Source organism: Fistularia commersonii, chromosome 13, assembly GCF_037954325.1.
Source record: "Fistularia commersonii isolate RoL2024-O1a breed Wild chromosome 13, RoL_Fcom_v1.0, whole genome shotgun sequence".
NCBI classification, from domain to species: Eukaryota; Metazoa; Chordata; class Actinopteri; order Syngnathiformes; family Fistulariidae; genus Fistularia; species Fistularia commersonii.
Window position 1 is genome coordinate 2,740,805 of NC_141296.1, and position 20,778 is coordinate 2,761,582.

The following is a 20,778-nucleotide window of genomic DNA, read 5'->3' on the forward strand; positions in this document are numbered from 1 at the left end:
TTTTTAGGGTGTAATTTCATCAGTTCTTTTTTAACATTTATTTTAAATATTAAGTCATCATGTGTTTTTTAGAGGAACAGTTCATTACATATAAAGATTTTTATACTTTACCTGTTTACCTCCTTTACACTAAAACAAAGGAAAAATTTGGAAAAATGTTCAAACGTTTCAAGGTTTTCCAAACTTCAAGATTTCCCACAGCAAGAAAAACACAACATTTTTTTTTGTTTGTTTTTTTCTACAAAAAGAGAAGTTCTGATGAAAATGAACAAGAGTTTGACGAATCCAGTGAACTTTTAATTTACTGAAGCGAAGTGTGTATCTTTTCTTTCACCTGTGGTTGTGAAAGATTTTATCTCAGGTACACTACATGCTTTCCTTCTCACACACACACACACACACACACACACACACACACACACACACACACACTCCCTGCCTTTGCCTTCATCTCTGGAATCTTAAGCTCTATACATCTTATTAAGGGAAGGGGAAGGAGGGCAGTTACGGTCAAATGTGTTGGAGCCCAACTGGACAAAGCGTTTATTTTGTTAGCTGTGAGCGCTGGTGTGCAGAATGTGTGTGTGTGTGTGTGTGGGGGGGGGGGGGGGGGAGGGGGGGGGGGGCGATCTTGTCTTATCATAGGCCTTGACTATCTCTCCCCACAATCTATGGACGTTGTAGTGCGGATTACTGGGGATTTTCTCGACGCAAAGTGAGTCTCAGTTGTGGTTGTAGGTTGTATTTGTCTTCCTTGAGCCCCCCGGGTGAGAAGACACGCTCTGCACCATCTAAAGACTCTTCACAGTGAGTTACATTATAAGGCCATTGCAGAAAATCCCTCCTGTTTCACAGGTTTTAACAGCAAAAAGACTAGATTTGTGTACTAATTTAAGTGAAGGGGGTGGGGGATTTTAAAAGGGGTGTTTCTGGCCCCCTCTTTTCTCTTGCTCCTTGTCTCCTTGGTCACACACATCCTTGCAGACACACAAACACCGACGGGGGCTCAGTCCCGCTATGGCCACCGCCGCCGCCGCCGCCGCCGCCGAGCGGAGTTCTCCGGCCCCGGCCACAATAGCGCCCCGGCAGCCTGACTTGGAAAGTAGCTTCGAACCCGGCTCGGCGGCCAAATCCGCCAAAGAGGACAAAGAGGATGACGGTCAGGAGCAGGAAGGGGGGAACCCGGCGCCGGGGCAGGGGGACGCCGGAGGGCAAAGTGCGGACCCGGACTGGGTGGAGGAGAGGTTCAGGATCGATAGGAAGAAGCTGGAGAACATGTTGTACGGTGAGTGCGTTGACGAGACCGGCGTGGAATCGTCGGCCCGACACCTCTCGCTTTCGCTTTGCTCCGAAAAGGGCGGTTTTCTGGAGGCAATTCTGTTTTCGATGCCTATCGAGGCCACCCGCCGCGCTCCTCCTATCTACTTGACCCCGTGGGCGTCTATCAGGGCCTCCAGCTTGCTATTACGATCGCTATAACTGCCATCCTGAAAACTCCCGTCCCCCGGTATCTCCGTGATTTATGACCCGCAACGGCGTATGCATTGAGAAGTCTTATTGCCATTATCATTCCTGTCTGGAAAGCCCAGGTAACTGCCTCTGTTAGTTATCGCAGCTTGGCAGGTTTATAACAAATGCCTCCCCGGTTTTACCGGAGAAAAATGTTTTTTTTTTTTTCCGACAGCGCCCCGTTGCCGCAGATAGGGGCCGCTGTTTGCCTATTTGCGGATCCGCTTCGGATTCGACGGCGTTTTTTCGTCCGTCGGTCGGTTTCGTCGCGTCTCGTCCCTTCAAGGTCGCGATCCGTCGGCTTCCACGCCGTCGCTAAAGACGTCCGACCTCGATCGGATTGTGGTTTTCGGTCGAGTGGGAGGTCTTTGCGTCAGCAAATGCCATCAGTGTGATGAGCTGTCTCCAGTCTAATTTGTGGCTGCCTACAGACACCACCTTCCCTCTCCACCCCGCGCTGTTGTCTTACCATTCCTAAGCTGCGGTCAGGGTTTCCCGTGGCGACGAGAGGGGGCGAGGGCGTTGCCGGGGCTCCTACCGCTCCCTGTAAATGTCACCGCGGAGGGACGGTCTTTCAGACGGCCCACGTTTCCCGTCAACCTCTTGTTCCTTTTGTCCCGGTCGCTCGGCCGATTTCGGAGAGATCCCGCATAAAAATGTTGACGCGTTTTTTTAAACTTTGTGTAAACAGAACGGCAGCAAACGCGTGTTTTGCGTGTTGTTTCATTGACGGCGCTCTTCTTTTGGGGTTTTCAGCTCCGAAGCAAGATGGCGTGACGGGCGAAGAGTTCTTTGAGAGAGTAAGTCCGCGTCTGAGATATTTAATTCACAAGTCAGAAAATAAAAACCAGCAAAGTAGTTTTTGTCGAAGACACTTTTAATCACCGGTGTCCTGGTTAAAACGCAGCCTTCTGATTGGGCGAGAACACCTGTGTCACCTTTTTAACATTTGTTCAGGATGCTGCATCCAGTGATTACAGGTTTTATGGAGGTGAGAATTATAGTCTTTGAAATGCAAATGAGGTTTTGTATTCCTAGACTAAGGGCCGTGTGTCTGTATTTATGTTTCTATTCTGATTGTACAGGGTGTGATTGGTGTGTGTGTGTGTGTGTGTGTGTGAGTGTCTGTATCTTCATAGCATACAATGATAGCTGACAGGCCCTTCCCTCTTCTCGGCGCCGTCTTTTGTTTCTCGCACTCTTCCATTGTTTACTTTTCCACAGGTGATGAAAGAAACTGACACTCAGGTGAAATGGCCGTCCAAGTTGAAGATTGGCGCAAAGTCAAAGAAAGGTGAGAAACTCCCGATACGTCCCCTCGCCTCCCCTTGCACCTCGCTGTCGTTTTTTATTTCTTCCCACACTAAAATTGGTCTTAAACGCGACGTTTTGCGCAGAACCGTAGCCTCAGGATTTGTCTTTTTCCATCCAGATCCACATGTAAAGGTGGAAGGGAAGAGAGCCGATGTTTTGGAAGCCAAAAAAATGATACTAGAAGTCCTGGAAACAAGGGTGAGGGGTCTGGATGATGATTTGTCCTGATAAAAACACAATTTGAAGTGACGTCTCCACCACAAAGTAAAACGTCTCGGGCTTTGTCTTGCGAAAATACCAAAGCGCTGTTGATTCCGAAGATCTAAATCCGGCTGTTTTAATATCCAGGTGAACAAGGTGACTTTAAAAATGGACGTGGCTTATACCGAGCATTCCCACGTGATCGGAAAAGGTGGCGGAAACATCAAGAAGGTGATGGAGGTCACCTCGTGTCACATCCATTTCCCGGACTCCAATCGGCATAATGCGGCAGGGGAAAAAAGCAACCAGGTCGGTTGGATGTTTTAGCGATTGCCTTTACGAGGAAATTCACATCTAGCGTTTGATTATATTTGTTTTTTGTTTTGTTGAACTGTCAGGTGTCTATCGCCGGGCCCATTGAGGGCGTGGAGGAGGCCAGAAGGAGGATAAGAGTGAGTGGTCGATGTGTGATTCAAAACAAAGAGAACAGTCGGATTGATTGTTATTTTTCTCAAAATTCAATTCCTCTGCTCTTGTAAGGACCCGGCGATCAATATGACAACAAATAGAACGTCCGGCGCAAATAAGACGGGTCTGTTTGTCAAAAAGCGTCAGTCTCGCTTCAACGCCGTCGTTTTTTTTTTCGTCCTAGGATCTACAGCCGCTGGCCCTGACCTTTGACCTCCCGGTCAGCCTGACCCCCCAAGTCCTCCCGGACGCAGGTTCCCCGCTCATCCAGCAGGTGGCGCAGACGTTGGGGGTCAGCGTGAACTTCAGGGCCGTGTCGCCTCAGCCTCAAGCGCAGACGCCCTTCTACGGCAGCGGCTGCACCGTCTGGGGCCTGCAGGGCAACGCCGTCGCTATCAAGGTTAGCGTTTTTAGCATAACAACCACCGGCCGCAGATACATCTTCTCATATATCCCTTTATCCTTTCTTGGCAGAAAGCAACTTGCCTTTTGATGGATCTACTTCTGGGGTCAGAGGTCACGGGAGGTATAGTCAGCACCCAAATGGACGTGACCTCGCAGCAGCATCTCTTCCTCCTGGGACAGAACGGAGCTCATTTCTTAAGCGTCATGCATCACACGCAGACTCAGATCATTTTGCCGGACCTGAGCGCTCCTCAGAACCCTCCGTCGCTGCTCATCCAGGGCAGCCCTGACGGAGTGTGTCTGGCCCGGCAGCAGCTAATGGTACCGGGAGGGGTTCGGGGACATTTTCTTTTTTAATTATACCACATTTTGAGAACGTGCATGGTTCAGAATGTCAATCGAAAAACGCGGAATCGAATTCATTTTTCATTTGTTCTCTCAAGAAGTAAACTAATGTGATGTATACCAGTGGCGGACCGTGCATTTCACACCAAGGCCTTCAGTAGTGCTCCATTCATCCCCTTGATAACATTACATTACATTACATTACATTTGGCAGACGCTTTTATCCAAAGCGACTTACAATAGAGGACATAATAACTGTTATATGGGTATAAAACTGTCTGTCTATTTAAGATTTCCCTATTGTTCTTCACCTTTTCGGTAAGTTCTAGATCCACTTTGGTTTCCCCCGGGAAAGTTTTGCACAAACTATAATTGTGTTCATGCAGTTCGCTACAGATGCGGCCCGCTCGCTCTGGCTAGCACGCTGTCTGACGATCCAGTCAAAAAGCGTGTGACACGCTGACGTTAGCGTAGCCTTCTAGAAGGCCTTGGTGTCGCAACTCAAAATCGGATTGGTTGAGGAAACAGTTTCATCGCCTGTGAATCGGATTCTGTTGGCCTCCGCGCCTTTGACTTTGACCCTGCCTGGCAACAAATTACAGCTGAAATTTGATGGGTTAGATGCTCTTTATTTAATGAAAATACATGTTTGGAAGCAGCACACTCAGAGAAAGAGCTATGAAAGGAAGCGGACAGACCATTTGGAATTATTTAATCAGATTCGAGATTCAAAATATAATTGAGATTCAATTGTAATTAAAAACAGTCTGTGATTCAGATTTTTTTCAGGTCAGCAGAGAAGGCCTTGCAGGCCCTGATGGCCCACCACTGATATATACCTTTAGATCTCCCATCGGTAGTTGCAGATTGCCCGGGAGTTTACTTGCATTGGATTTTGGCAGTTTGGATGATTTTTTTATTTTTTTTTTGCGTCTGTCTCTTACAGGACTGTCTGCCCGTATGTTTGATGTTTGACATGCGTGAAGACCTGGAGGCAGATTCATGTAAGCTGGCTCAGATGATGCAAAACCTGGGGGTCTTCATTAGTGTCAAGCCAAAAGTAAAGCAGACCAGCAAGGTACAGTTTATGCTATTGATTGCCTCTATTGCTGTGAACTGTTAGCTTCCCCCTGTTAGCTGTTAGCAAAAAAATTAAAAGCCTCCCCCTAATTTTTTGGAATTCACACGCAGCCTAAGTCAGCACTGGTTTCGTGCCCGCTGGATTTCAAAATGAAACATACCATCAATTTCAATATTTCTCGAAAGAGTCTTTCCCTTTGAATTTTCTGGACTATAAGGCGCACCTGAATATAAGCCGCACCAGCTAAAAAAACAAAACAAATAAATGTATATGTATTGCACTATAAACCGCATGAGATATTCACAAAAAAATATATTTTTTGACTTATGATTATCGGTCACATCCACAAATTTGTCCTAAAAAAGCTTTTTTTGAACAGTGCCTGTAACACGGCAGGACTACTGAATATTAGCCGCATCGGCTAAAAACAAACAAATATATATAAGTGTATTGCGCATGTCTATAAGCCGCAGGCGTCCACGTTGTAACATGAGATATTTACACAGAATTTCTTTTTTTTAACTTTTCATTAAATATGTCCTGGAAATGCCTTTTTCCGGACACTGCCTGTAACACGGCTGATGAAAAAGATGAATAACAACTATGAATCCATCCATCTATTTTCTGTCCCCGCTCTGTCCCACCCCAACCGTTCACGATCTCGGCCTTCCATTTAAGGTATCTTCTTCGGTTTCGGAATTTAACGGCCTCAGACTTTCCCGGCCATTTCATCGATCCGATGCGACGAGGCTAAATGTTTCGCGTGAAGCTCGTCGGCACAAGAGATCCATGAATTAGCCGCATCGTTGTGTTTGAAGAAGTAGCGTCGTTTTAAATGACGGCACTTCACATCGATTCCTGATGAAAAATTATTTCTATTTTTTCAGTCAGTGGTGGTGAAAGGTCTGGAGAGGAACATCCAGTGTCTTTATGAGGCCCGCCGCCTGCTCCTGGGGTCGGATTCCTCTGAATCCACCAAGGTAACCAAGATGACCTCCGACCCCGTGCCGGCAGGCTGCGAGCTAACCAGCTACTGGTTCAACATGCTGCTGCAGCAGCTGCGCATGTCTGAGCAGGGTGAGCCGAGCGTTATTTGGAACTCGCGTTTTACCGTCCCTTCGGACGTATTTGCAAACTAGGCTGTTACGCAGGAGGACAAAAGCTCCTGGAAAGTTTGAAAGATCCCTTTTTTTTTCTTTACAATTTCTTACCCAACAGGCCCGACTGCTGCTCCCGCACCAGAAGCGCCAAGTATAACAAAACCTCGTCCTTCACCTCCGCCCGGCCTCAGCCCTCCTACCGAAGAAGGGAGAACGGGTCTGAAAGGAACAGAAAACCGCCCGCTTGAGAAGGTGTTATATTCTTTATATCGACGCTGCTATCAATCAGGACTGCATTGACACAATGTTCCAGGCCTCTTGTGCCTCCAGTGCCCTCACTTTATTTCTGCACATTAAACTTCAAAAATGGAATTTTAAAATTCCTATTCAAATATTTTTTTTTTGCAGAGGAAATCAAAGCCTGTATTTCATTTTTGGAAATTTCTCTTATATTTTCATTTCAGTTGTTATATGTATTTATATATTATTTGCCCCCACCCCCTCAATTTATGTCTTCACAGTAAACTTAAAATAGAAATGTTAAAAAAAAAAAAAATTCAGAAGAAATCAGCCTGTATTTCATTTTTTCGGAAATTCCTCTTATATTTTCATCTCAGTTGTTATTATAAGTATTTATGTATTATTCCCCCCCCCCCCTTCAATTTATGTCTTTACAGTGAATTTAAAAGTAAAATGTTAAAATATTTTTTTCAGAAGAAATCAGAGCTTGTATTTCATTTTTGGAAATTTCTCTAATATTTTCATTTCAGTTGTTATATGTATTTATATATTTTTTGCCTCCCTTCAATTTATGTCTTTACCATAAACTTAAAACTGGAATTTTAAAAATCCTGTTAAAATATTTTTTTTCAGAAAAAATTAGAGCCTGTATTTCATTTTTGGAAATTTCTCTAATATTATCATTTCAGTTGTTATATATATTTATGTATTATTTGCCCCCCCTTCAATTTATATCTTTAGCGTAAACTTAAAAGTGGAATTTTAAAATTCCTGTTAAAATATTTTTTTTCAGAAGAAATCAGAGCCTGCGTTTCATTTTCGGAAATTTCTCTTATATTTTAATTTCAGTAGTTGTAGGTATTTATATGTGACTGACTAAAAATGCATCATTGGTGTACCCGAGGAACTTAGCTATTAGTTTAATTTGCATCATTGTTTCCCAGATAAATCATATCTCACAAGGTTCGGTTTAGGAAACCAGAACTGAGCAGTGACTTTTTTCATCAGATTCTTGAAAATGAGGACCAGGCTGCCCAATCGGACGACGAGAGCTCGAGGGTTACGGCGATGACATCGTCGGAAGATGCGTTAAACGGCAGGATGGGACTCATGGTTCGGAGGGGAAGTCTGCAGGGTCCAGAAATTAGCAGAGGTTTCAACCAGGGCAGACGACACTCTACAGGGCAGGCGCTAACATACAGGTGAGCATTCTGAGCTTTCTGTTCTGTCTCCTTGCGGAATCTGCATTTTGTCCGTGAAATAATCTTGCAAGATCATGCAAATTTTAATATTTTTGAGCTTTCCTGATTCTATTGTTACCTGCGAAAAAGCCAGCTTGATTCATAATCAGTGGCGTGCAGTCAGGGGAGGCAGGAGAGGCCGTGTCTCACTTGCCAATCTTGGAAAGAAAACAATGTAAATGAAAAGAAGAATGAAATGGTTGTATTTATTAGTGATTTGCAGTATAAAGGTATTTTTCATTTAACTTCAACCGTTTTAGATGGATTTTCACATTTACGGTTCAAATACCGAGAAGAGACGTGCGGTGAGGCTGCGTACTGTTGAGCCTCAAAGATGGCTGACTGTGCTAAGATTGTCTCTCTGTAAACTATTAAAATGTTTAGACACTTTTACTATACGAACAACATTTCCAATGCACAGTGTTTTTTTGTCAACAACTGTATGTGTGTTACCAGTTTCTTGTGCTGAGCGATCATAAAAAGGGCTGCAAAGAGCCACTAAGTGAGGCACAGGGTTGTCCTGCCTCACCGTAGGCGTGCCTCACAAGCCATGAACCTCACCGCTCGTCACTGTTCATAACAATGAGTTTGTCGCATGTAGTCAGAAAACCGTAAAAGTCTGAAAGGTTCTTGTGTGTCCTCTAATCGGGCCAGGATAATTAATTCAGAACTAGAGCGAGGGAGGAACGAGTGGAGGAACGGCCTGAGAAGGGACATGATGCTCGGCCAAGATGTTTGCAATGACTCATCTAACGCCGAGGTGAGAGAAAAAATCCGCTGGCTTCTGGTGCCTTTTCCATTACGACATGAAACGCCGTCGGTGGATAAAAAATGGGAAGAGGGTTTTAGAGATAAGTGTAAGTGAATATGCATTACTGCAAGCAGGTGAGAAAGAAAGAATTGACTTTATATTTGACACGACAAGACTTTCTGACATCCTATACATCTGTGAGAGAGCAAGAAATTGAAATGAAATATTTGAGGTGCTATTGCTTGCGAGCCTCAGAGCGAGAACTTGTTAAAATATGTGAGCACACAATGCTGTGTTAGCTTTAATTCAACAGTGAAAAAAGGTAGAAGGTTTTGGGGCTCACAGGCTGATCTCCTTCATGGAAAGAATTAACTGTATGGAATTCAGGTACAGCAAGTTCGTTTTACAAATAAGTTAAAATAAGAATAACTTTATTGATCCCCATAGGGGAAATTTCTCGGAACAGTTATAAAGTCAGAAATAAAAAAATTTTATTTTCATTTTTTAGAGATTTTTTTAATATAATATAATATAATATAATATAATATAATATAATATAATATAATATAATATAATATAGTTATAATGTCAGGAAAAAAAGAAAATAAATAATAACTTGTATTTTTTAGATAATTTTTTAATATAATATAAAATAATATAATATAATATGATATACATTTATAATGTCAGAAAAAAAAGAAAATAAACATTCATTTTTATTTTTTAGATATTTTTTTAATAAAATGCAATATAATATATTATAGTTATAATGTCAGGTAAAAAAGAAAATAAATATTCATTTTTATTTTATAGAGATTTTTTTTAATATAATACAATATTATATAATATAATATACAGTTAAAATGTCAGAAAAAAAAGAAAAGAAAAATTCATTTTTATTTTCATTTTAGAGATTTTTTTAATATAATATAATATAATATAATATAATATAATATAATATAATATAATATAATACTTAGAATAAATGTGAGGGTTGGAGTCGAACACAAAACAACAGAAAAAACAAGGATAATTAAAATGATAATAATTTTTGGTGTGCTTGTTTGCCACCTGTCACTCATAAAAACACCTGCATCTCCCCGGTAAGTTTAACAAAAAAGCATCCGTGATTTCATGCAAGAATTTGTTCCTGGTGTAAATGAGCTACCTCGCCTCGTCCACAGTGACCGCAGAAATTCAATTTCATGCATTATTTACCTGCCTTATTTCATGTTTGTGCTTTGTAGGATTATGACTATGAGAAGAAGAAACTGCTGGCAACCAGGGGTTCGTATATCTAAATGTTTAATATATTTCCTGTTTCGCCGCGGCTTCCTGGGCTCAGGGCACTGCTAAGGATCCATTTATATTTATTGATCTACAGTTGCTGTGTACTACATGTATAAAAAATGTATTAAAAAACCTTTTGCAGAGAAAAACCCCAGTCTCTCTCGAACCACATGTCGTGTTGGCACATTGAGTGGCTGGTTTAATATAACCCCCCCCCCCACCTAAAAAATAATTTGTTTTTTGCATCGATGCTTAAATAATGTCTGTAAAAAGAAATGATGAAATTCACGAGAGATTTTTGTTGAAATATTCAAACATTTTACCAATGTTACAAATTCTGGATCTGGCGGTATTCACACATACGGCGATCAAATGTCGACGTTATCTTACAGCATGTTCACCGCTTTCATTTATGTTTTTAAAAAAAGGTTTCATGCTTTACTATTCGGTCGGGTGAAATAGCCTTTTTGGTGCGAATGTGGAGGAAACACACAAATATCCCGCACAGAGGTTTGGTTTTGATGGAGAGACCAATTTCGGAGCCGCTTGCTGCCAAGACGACTGCTAAAGAGGACCGGTTTATGGCTCGGACTTTGCCAAAGTTATAATTGAGTAGCGCTGGTGTTCCAACTTACTCCACACAGGGCAGATACACACACACACACACACACACACAAACGCACACAGGCATGCAATCAAGCATAGTTTTGAGTGTACTCTTGTATGGATCCACTGTGTACCCAATCCATCATGCGGAATGAGAGATACCGGGGACGATCCGCGGCCAAATGGTCCTAAATTCCACCAGTGTTGCTTTATGGAATTATGAATTAGCAGTTTGAATGAGCCATCTGCCTTGCAGTCATTAAGTCACCCATATGCCATGGTATGAATGGGAAATTTGCTCAAAAACCACATGCGTACCCACATAAATTACAACACACGCTTTATAGAGCGGATGATATTGCAGTCTTTTTTTCGAGTGCTGTCCAAAGTCTCTCATCCGATAAGGATCCTGAATTACTCTTTAAAGAGAACTGATTTTTCTTTGGTTTTCGATTTGTCCCTAATTTGGTTTTGATGACGAATGCCACGCGGTGACCGATACGTTATCTAACAGCTGCGACGGCATGTTCATTTTAGCATTCGGTACTGTTGAAGCTGTGCATTTTGTAATAAACGTCCAAAATGTAATAACTTTTTTTTTCATTTCATTTTGTAATAAATTACATTACATTACATTACATTTGGCAGACGCTTTTATCCAAAGCGACTTACAGTAGAGGACATAAGCACTGCATAACAATAATATACTGCTGCATTTTGTAATAAATTTTGCCGCATTATGTAATAAGTTATTACATTTTGAGAAGATTATTACAAAATGCGCTTGCAACTTTTTTATTCTCTAGGAAATGTAATAACATGGAATTTATAGAATATTCTTGGTTAATGCAACCTTTGAATATTGTACTGATACTAATTGCTAAGTACTGCTACTAGTGATGCTAATAATAGGCCTAGCTTTACAAACACTTTAATGTAGAATAAAACGCAATTAGCAAACAAATAAACTATGATTTACAATTGCTATTACATAATGCACCATGTTATTACATTTCCTAGAGAATAAAAAGTTGCAAGTGCATTTTGTAATAATATGTAATAACTTATTACATAATGCGGGAAAATTTATTACAAAATGCATTGGGGCAGTTTATTACGAAATAAGGGCTTTATTACAAAATGAAATGAAAACGTAATTACGTGATGGACGTTTATTACAAAATGCGGCTCAACAGGGTCTCGAAGTGAAACACTGAAATGTCGACATATATGTGTGCGTCTTTACGTGGTAAGTATAATAAATTAAAAGACTTGAGGGTTTATCAAGTGCCACAACTGAGTCCATGTCTAAGATAAGATAAGATAAGATAAGAACAACTTTATTAATCCCGAAGGAAGTTGTTGTGCCAGAGTTACAGAAAAAATAACAGTAATAAATAATAAAAAGAAAAAGGCAGCGTTAGAAATAAAAATAAACTATAAACTATAAAGTGTCTCAGTGAAACTATAAAGTGTCTTAGTAAACAAGTGATAAAACTATAAGTGTCTTTGTAACAAATGAGGTAAGGAGTGCACAATAGTATGATAAAAGGAAAAATTGTAGTGTAGCTGTTATGAAATGACATATTGCACAGTTCTGAATATTGCACAGTGAAATGAAATATTGCACAATTTTTTTTTTTTTTTTAGGCTAAATAAGTGAACTTTGGTTGCGCCTCCTTCTGTTTACGTTTGTGCCGCTTCCAGCCATGCAGAGAAAGCCGGTTGTCAGCGAGGTTCGAACCCCGACGGACACCTGGAGCGGCCTCGGCTTCTCCAAGTCGATGCCGGCCGAGGCGGTCAAAGAGCTCCGCAACATTAGCCGCCGCAGCTACAAGCCCTACCTGAGCACAAGCGCCAACCAGCAGGTATAACAAATATAACCCGACAATATATCGGGGCGATGATTTACCCGTATTTTGTTTTTTTTTTTTGGTCAAACCTCGACGGCTATTTTGTGCCGAACCCAGTAAAACAAGCATCCTGGCCGGCTGACGCGGTCTCATTTATCGGTATTTCCCTCCAACAGTCTGAAGCGTTTATCTCACTATGGGGTAAGCAACACCGGTTTGTATGCTCAATTACCCGGAGCCTGATACCATCGCTTCGGTCAGCAAAGCGTTCGCAGCCTCCTGTTTACCTGGGCTGTTTAAACCCGTCTCGACAGCTTTTTAAAGGCCTCCTGAACGGGACGCCCTCCGACTCACCGCGAATAACGGCACGGAGTTAAATTCCCTTCTGAAATCGAGGCGGTCGAGAGGTAGCTTTCGTTTTTCTCGCCTCCTGAGATGATTTCCAACGTGAGTCTCCTCCTGCAATCGACTTCCTGCATTTTTTTTCTTTTTTTTTTGCAAGAATTATTTAGATGCATCTTTGCAAAAGTGTCAGGGTTACTATATGATAGAAGACTATCAGCCAGAATAAAAGGAAAGGAGAACAAGACAGTGGTGAGACCAGCGATGATGTTTGGACTAGAAACTGTCACAATGACCAAAAGACAGCAGGCAGAACTAGAGGTTGCAGAGATGAAGATGCTAAGGTTCTCTTTGGGAGTGACCAGGATGGAGAGGATCAGGAACGTGTCCATCAGAGGAACAGCACATGTTAGATGTTTTGGAGAGAAGGTCAGAGAAGCCAGACTGAGATGGTTTGGTGAGACACTGGTACGGTGTGCTGTAGGGGTAACAGAGAAGTTCTAGTTGGAGGTGGGACTCCATCAGGGATCAGCTCTGAGCCCCTTCTTGTTCGCAGTGGTGATGGACAGGCTGACAGATGAGGTTAGACAGGAATCCCCATGGACCATGATGTTTGCGGATGACATTGTGATCTGTAGTGAGAGCAGACAACAGGTAGAGGGAAATCTAGAGAGGTGGAGGTATGCTCTGGTAAGGAGAGGAATGAAAGTTAGTCGCAGCAAGACAGAATATATGTGTGTGAACGAGAGGAACTCGGGTGGAGCGGTGAGGCTACAGGGAGTGGAGATCAAGAAGCTGGAGGATTTCAGGTACTTAGGGTCAACAGTCCAGAGCAACGGAGTGTGTGGAAAAGAGGTGAAGAGACGGTCCAAGCAGGTTGGAATGGGTGGAGAAAAGTGTCGGGGTACGAAGGGATAGAAGACTATCGGCCAGAATAAAAGGAAAGGTGTACAAGACAGTGGTGAGACCAGCGATGATGTTTGGACTAGAAACTGTTCCAATGACCAAAAGACAGCAGGCAGAACTTGAGGTTGCAGAGATGAAGATGTTGAGGTTCTCTTTGGGAGTGACCAGGATGGAGAGGATCAGGAACGAGGCACATGTTAGATGTTTTGGAGAGAAGGTCAGAGAAGCCAGACTGAGATGGTTGGGTCATGTCCAGAGGAGGGATGGAGAATATATTGGTGGACGGATGCTGGAATTGGAGCTGCCAGGTAAGAGGTCTGGAGGAAGACCAAAGATTTATGGACGTAGTGAGAGAGGATATGAAGGTAGTTGGTGTGAGAGAGGAGGATACAGAGAATAGGGTTAGATGGAGAAAGTTGACTCGCTGTGGCGACACCTGAAGGGAAAAGCCGAAAGAAGAAGAAGAAGAAGAAGAAGAAGAAGAAGATTTCGATGCATCTTTGCATGTTATGTCCAAGAGTTTGGTACATGATTGGGTGTTCATCGCTCATGATCTTGCACTGTGGTCACTGAGTCGCCTGCAAGAGCGGGATGAGCAAACACACACACACACACACACACACACACTGGTATTGCTGTGTGAAGTGTTTGCAAATTGAAGATGTAAAAATGTGGTGCCATTTTCATTCCAGTCCTGGACTTCTCAGACCGGAAAGCTTGGCAACGGGAGCGACTCTGAGAACTGGAGGGACAGACGTGGATCTGCATTTTCATCCCAGCCTCCGTCCTCCTCTTCCTCCTCCTCCTCCTCTTCCTCGCCCTCCTCCCCGCCATCCAACTTCTCTTCATCCGCCTCCTCTTTCCCCACATTTGCGCCGAACAGAGGCAGAACCGACAAACCCTGTAAGTCTTTACAAAACAGACCGAAACGAAAACGCTTTCCTCCACTTTTAAGCTTCTACCGTGAACTTTCCTTTTTCAGCCGAGAGCTTTCCGAGCTCCGGCGGCTACTTTGAAGAAGCGTGCTCATCCAGAAGGGCGTCCACTTGCGGCCGACGAAGCCCCTCACCTCAAATGATCGACGATCTGCCTGAACTTCTCAACCAGCTGGGCTTGATCAAGTACATCGATGTGTTTGAACAGCAGGAGGTGAGTAGCAGTGCTATCGCTGTGCATTGTTAGCGTCACGTATGCATGAAACATGGGGGTAAAAAAAGCTTGTTAGACCATGTGGGAACTTCCTGCGGAGCTGAACACACACAGAAATAACACATAGCAAACACCGTTTGCGCGACAGCCAAAAAAAACATCATCCATCCATCCGCCTCCTGCCGCTTATCCTGTGGGAGATGCTGGAGCCGATCCTAGCTGTCATCGGGCGAGAGGCAGGGTTCGCAAGCACTCACTCATTCGGGGCCATTTCCCCAATTTTTTTGTCTGCGTAGGTTTCCTTTGAGTTTCCTCCCACATTCCAAAAACATGCAGCAGGTTCATTGAAAAAAATGAAGAGGAGAAGGCCAGAGGGAGCTGCACTATGTCTTTGTAGACCTGGACAAATGCATATGCTCCGGTATTGTATGCGGAAGTTTGACGTTGCAGAGAAGTATGTTAGACTGGTGCAGGACATGTATGCTTGCTGTGAGACAGTGGCGAGGTGTGCTGTAGGGGTAATAGAGAAGTTCAAGGTGGAGGTGGGACTCCGTCAGGGATCAGCTCTGAGTCCCTTCTTCTTTGCAGTGGTGATGGACAGGCTGACAGATGAGGTTAGACAGGAATCTCCATGGACCATGATGTTTGCAGATGACATTATGATCTGCAGTGAGAGCAGGTTGAGGGCTACTGTGCGATAGAAGACTATCAGCCAGAATGAAAGGAAAGTGGTGAGACCGGCGATGCTGTATTGCCGTGAAACAGTAACAATGATGAAAAGACAGGAGGCTGAGCTGGAGGTCGCAGAGATGAAGATGTCGATGTTCTCTTTGGGAGCGAGCAGGATGGAGAGGATCAGGAACGAGTCCATCAGAGGGACAGCGCATGCTAGATGTTTTGGAGAGAAGATGTATGGACGTCATGACAGGGGATATAGAGGTAGTTGGTGCGAGAGAGGACGATACAGAAAACAGGGTCTGATGGAGAAGGTTGATGCGACGCCTGAAGGGAAAAACCCAAAGAAGAAGAAGAAGAAGAAGGTTCATTGAAACAAAACTTGGAAAACAAAACATCATGCAGATTGTGCTCCTCTAGATTGACTACCAGACATTCCTCACCCTGTCCGACGAAGATCTAAAGGAAGTAGGTGTATCCACCTTTGGAGCCAGACGCAAGATGTTGTTAGCCATCTCAGGTGAAAAGCTGTTTTTCATTTCACTTTTATTGTTTTTTGCAAGTATCAGATCAACGGGTGCCGTTTGTCTTGACACTTTACCCGTCTTTCTGTCCAGACCTGAACAAGAGCAAGAGGAGGCTGTCGGACTCGTCGGCCGTGAAGACCGGATACCTGGACGGTGGCGCGAGCGGTCGACTCCCCAGAATCGTGGATGTCGAGGTTGCAGCTCTGAGTAACCGCTGGTGAGAGAAGACTTCAAGCTCGTGCCTGAATGATAAAACTTTAACAAATAATCACAAATTGACGCCGTTGGCGGGTCCGATTTCTTTTCTCATCTTATCCGTTGATAAATCTGCCACGAAGAGCAACAAACTGTACGTAAACTTTAGAATCAGTGCCTTTCGTCCTCAGCCGAACCCCAAAGCTTTTTATACAACATCAAAACAAGGATACGATCCTCTAAAACCTCAGATTTGAGGGGAAACGACGACGCACAAATGCACATTTTAAATTTTTTCGGGGGGGAATTTCTTTCGTGCCAGACTGTGCCTTTCTCGTGAAAAATGGCACTTACGTTTGTTACCTATGTTAACCGCTACACTGGTTTAAATGGACATGTTGAAATTAAAGTGAAGTGAAAAAATAAAATCATGTTTTACGCATCGCGATGTGATGATTTCGCATTTTCTCGTACTTATCCCGGCACACCAGATGTTTGCGACGTAGATTTGATTTGTTGGAAATAGGGTACCCCAAATTATGGGCCGCTATACCCCGGGGAACCATGAGCAGATGGGGAATAGACATGAGCGCTACTGAGATATGAGATAAAGTTGGAGAAAGAGACCTGAGTTAAACAACTTTAACTGGTAAAAATGGGCTGGTAAAACCGTAATTTTGGGACTATTGAGCGCATCTAAATACAAGCCGCACCGACTAGCCCAGGGGTCGGCAACCTTGGGGAAAATAAAAATTATAAATGTTTAATTGAAGTGTATTTCATTTGTGTTAATTCCTTTTTTTTAAACTTTAAGTTCTAAGTTGGAAGATTATTGTGATCTTGAAATATTACATAAAATTATATTTATTATTTTTCGACGCTCAAAAATAACGTCACACTGGCGGAAGCCTGTACACCCGCCGGCCGGTAAAGTCCCGATTTGCAGATGCTGTGCGCAGAAGTTCAGGCGCAGAAGTCCCATAAACCAGGTAAAATAAATATTTATGAAGATATTTTGCAAATATTTATTTTTTTATTGTTTACTGACACGGTGATTTTTTCGTCGATTTATTTTTAAAAGTCAGGTCGAGGCTCCGCTACACGCTCTGAAAGCCCAAAGCTCAAAATGAGTTCATTACATAAATAAAATTTAATTTTCTCCGTAATACTCTGTGAATTTCAGAAGCAACACACTTCACACTTATTTACACAAAGTGTAAAGGTAATAAAAAGCAATATATACAGTTGTATCATTATTTTAGACGACAAAAAGTAATTGCGGCTCCCAGCGTTCATGAGCCCAAATGGCTCTTTGGGTTGCCGACCCCTGGACTAGCCGGTCGCTCTCTCTGGCTTCCTCCTGCGCACTAAAACCGTCAAAGTCGTCTTCTTCGGTGTCGGGAGTTGAACGGACTCAAAATTTCTCGGTCATTTCATCGGTCCGATGTGACGAGGATAAATGTTTTAGCGGCGTGAAGCTTGTTAGCCCCCCACCTAATATCCATGAATTAGCCGCGTCTTTGTTTAAGTGTTAAAAGTTGCGGCTTATCGTCTGGAAATTATGGTAAAACGCGAAAAGTGAATTTCCGCAAAATAGAGACGTGATCATTTTATGGTATTTACAGATATATCAACGAAGAAACGAATAAACAAACTGTTATCAACCCACCATTGACTGTATTATGCTTCTCACACTCTCATACTATACAATAAACACTTTTGGATAATTGTAACGTACAATAAATACTGTAATACAATACAAAATGTACAGTAAATGAGTGAATTAAAAATAATATTAAGTGGAAAGTAAATAGAAATTATCTATGGAAAGAAATCACATTTTATATTCTAAATAAATCATTTTTATAGAGTACTCACCATTGAGAATACTTTGCTGTGCCGAAACTTGAATGATGATGAATTTTCTGGCGATGAATGCCGACGAGGCAGCGCGAAGTTCGCGACGCTGGTCATCTTTATTCAGCAAAGGGGATCTTGTATTTTATTTATTTTATGAAAGGAATTTTTGGGGAATTTTTTCTTTATTTTTTACAGTTGTTTTACTCTTAGGCGAGAATTTAGCTATTTTATCCTGCAAAAAATTCAAATACTGCAAAAAAAAAAAAAAAAAAAAAAAAACGCTAAAGAACGATAAATTGCGAGCCAAAAAAAAAAAAAAAAGGCGCAAAGTAGTGCGGGTTCACTGTACTATTATAATCATCAAAAAAAGTGGAGGATTTATCTAAATGGGCTCCAAAAAAAAACCAATGCAAACAACCGAGAAATAAGCCGATTTAAATGATGTCCGTGCACTAAAAATGCAGACGCAAACAAAAACCCAAACAAAACAAAACGTATTAAAAATACAATACCTCTGTAAGGGAAAGTTGATGAAACCAGTCGCCTTAGGCTTATGTCTTAAGTGTTCAATTAAAAAAAAGGAAATAACGGTTGGTTTATAGATTCCCATCGTGACAAAAGAAACGCAAGTGGGTTAAACTTCCTTTCGAGGAGTTCAGCGCAAACGCCTGGCGAGACCCCCAATGCAGGAGGTCATCATCTGAAAGATCAGGCCAGCAGGGGGCAATGGCATCACGCTTTGCGTTTAGCCATTCAGGACGCTTGTGTTGCATGAAAAACCCGGACACAAACGCAAAGAGCGCACGTTGTTGTCAAAGCGGAGCCGTTCTTGAAATATTCAGTAGCATCATCAGATAGGACTAAATGAATTACCCAACCTAAATAGGTAAATACATTCATTGGCAACGAGACTCCTTTTTTTTTAATAAGGTTCGGCCTCGTCTGAAACGTTCAATTTCATTTTATCGCCGCTGCCAGGAGTGAAAACATTGGAGCTGCTTATGACTTGTTTCCTGTTTAATTTATTTAGCAGAGACTTGAACTCTCCAAATTAGGGCCATCGGGGGACCAGAGGGGTGAATATTGAAAGGTAGAAAAAGGCGAGCGCCGTATGGAGTCCCAGCGCAACTTGGTTTGCCGCTACTTAACGTGGAGATGCAACTTTTTGTAGTTCACAAAGCGGGTTGCCGGTGTTCCGGAAGGTCAGGACGCCGCTAGTTTTCTCCGCGGCTCTGGAATCGAGGGCCAATTTAGACCTGACACCACATGGGGAGAGCAATTAAGTACCTGGCAGAATAGAAACCCGGCGGCGCCCTGAGGGCCAGAGAACCATATTTAAGGATCACTGCTCTGAAACCTGCCTATGTAATTGGTAGAGACATTGTAATAAGTAGGGATCATCCCTCCATAATCTGTCACAGGCTACCACTTCCACTCACACTCTCTTTCATGCATGGCTGCGGACACTCCAGCCAGTTTGTGGAGTGTCGGAACAGATCTCCACCCCCTCCTTTAAGTCCCGTCCCCTAATATCCTCCCGCGGGAGTGTTCTTAGATCATCCGCACCGACATGGTAACCGACAACACCGTCGCATCGGGTGGAAGTGCAAGTACCAGATGGTGGAGGGAGGTTTTTGTGTGTTCGCGTGCGGAGCTCGAATCGATATTTCATGTTAGCGATGGATGGTATTAGTCGGAGTGATATGAAAGGTGTAATTCACTCCCAGTTCACTGTTTGTTTCTGTTTTCCGGCCTGCAGCCTATGCAGGACTATCTCAGAAAATTAGAAAATAGTAATAAAGTTCTCTATATTCTGTAATCCAATAATAAATAAAATGAAAAAAAAAAAAAAAAAATCATGATATTATCAATATAATAATAGCCAATATTTAATATTAAAAATAATAAAATTTTGAGATAGGATTTTTCAGTTTTCTTAAGATGTAAGCCATAATTTGCACTATTAAAATAATAAAAGGCGTGCAATATTTCAGTTGATTTGTAAAGAAAAAAAAATCATGATATTAATATAATAATATTAGATATTTAATATCAAATATAATAGTATTTTGAGATAGGATTTTTGAATTTTCTTAAGATGTAAGCCATAATCAGCAATATTAAGATAATAAAAGGCGTGCAATATTTCAGTTGATTTGTAATGAGAAAAAACAAACAAAAATGATATTATTAATATAATAATATCAAATATTTAATATAAAATATAATAATCTTTTGAGATAGGATTTTTGAGTTTTCTTAAGATGTAAGCCATAATCAGCAATATCAAAATGATAAAAGGCTTGCAATATTTCAAGTGATTTCTAATGGGAAAAAAAAATCATGATATTATTAATATAATAATATTAAATATAATAATATTTTGAGAGGATTTTTGATTTTCTTAAGATGTAAGCCATAATCAGCTGTATGAAAATAATAATAGGCTTGCAATATTTCAGTTGATTTGTAATGAGAAAAAACAAACAAAAATGATATTATTAATATAATAATATCAAATATTTAATATAAAATATAATAATCTTTTGAGATAGGATTTTTGAGTTTTCTTAAGATGTAAGCCATAATCAGCAATATCAAAATGATAAAAGGCTTGCAATATTTCAAGTGATTTCTAATGGGAAAAAAAAATTATGATATTATTGATACAATAATATCAAATATTTAATATTAAATATAATATTTAGAGATGGGATTTT

General features: G+C 41.7%; 1 protein-coding gene across 3 annotated transcripts; it reads left to right on the plus strand.

The window, feature by feature from the left end:
- Nucleotides 1–993: 993 nt before the first annotated feature.
- bicc2 (bicaudal C homolog 2) lies at nucleotides 994–18,332 on the plus strand. 3 transcript variants are annotated; one of them, XM_086158268.1, is made up of 19 exons: nucleotides 994–1,285; nucleotides 2,266–2,309; nucleotides 2,734–2,803; nucleotides 2,942–3,021; nucleotides 3,172–3,333; nucleotides 3,423–3,476; nucleotides 3,677–3,892; nucleotides 3,967–4,218; nucleotides 5,189–5,320; nucleotides 6,211–6,400; nucleotides 6,542–6,675; nucleotides 7,672–7,865; nucleotides 8,559–8,664; nucleotides 9,903–9,942; nucleotides 12,259–12,419; nucleotides 14,345–14,555; nucleotides 14,635–14,801; nucleotides 15,897–15,996; nucleotides 16,094–18,332. In XM_086158268.1, the coding sequence occupies exons 1-19, from the start codon at nucleotides 1,018–1,020 to the stop codon at nucleotides 16,222–16,224; spliced, it is 2,712 nt and encodes a 903-aa protein (XP_086014394.1). In that variant the 5' UTR covers nucleotides 994–1,017; the 3' UTR covers nucleotides 16,225–18,332. The 3 variants fall into 3 exon arrangements, with proteins under 3 accessions (XP_086014394.1, XP_086014395.1, XP_086014396.1); XM_086158269.1 differs by lacking the exon at nucleotides 15,897–15,996 and having other exon boundaries at nucleotides 16,094–16,167; XM_086158270.1 differs by lacking the exons at nucleotides 994–1,285; nucleotides 2,266–2,309; nucleotides 2,734–2,803 and having other exon boundaries at nucleotides 3,002–3,087.
- Nucleotides 18,333–20,778: the final 2,446 nt, after the last annotated feature.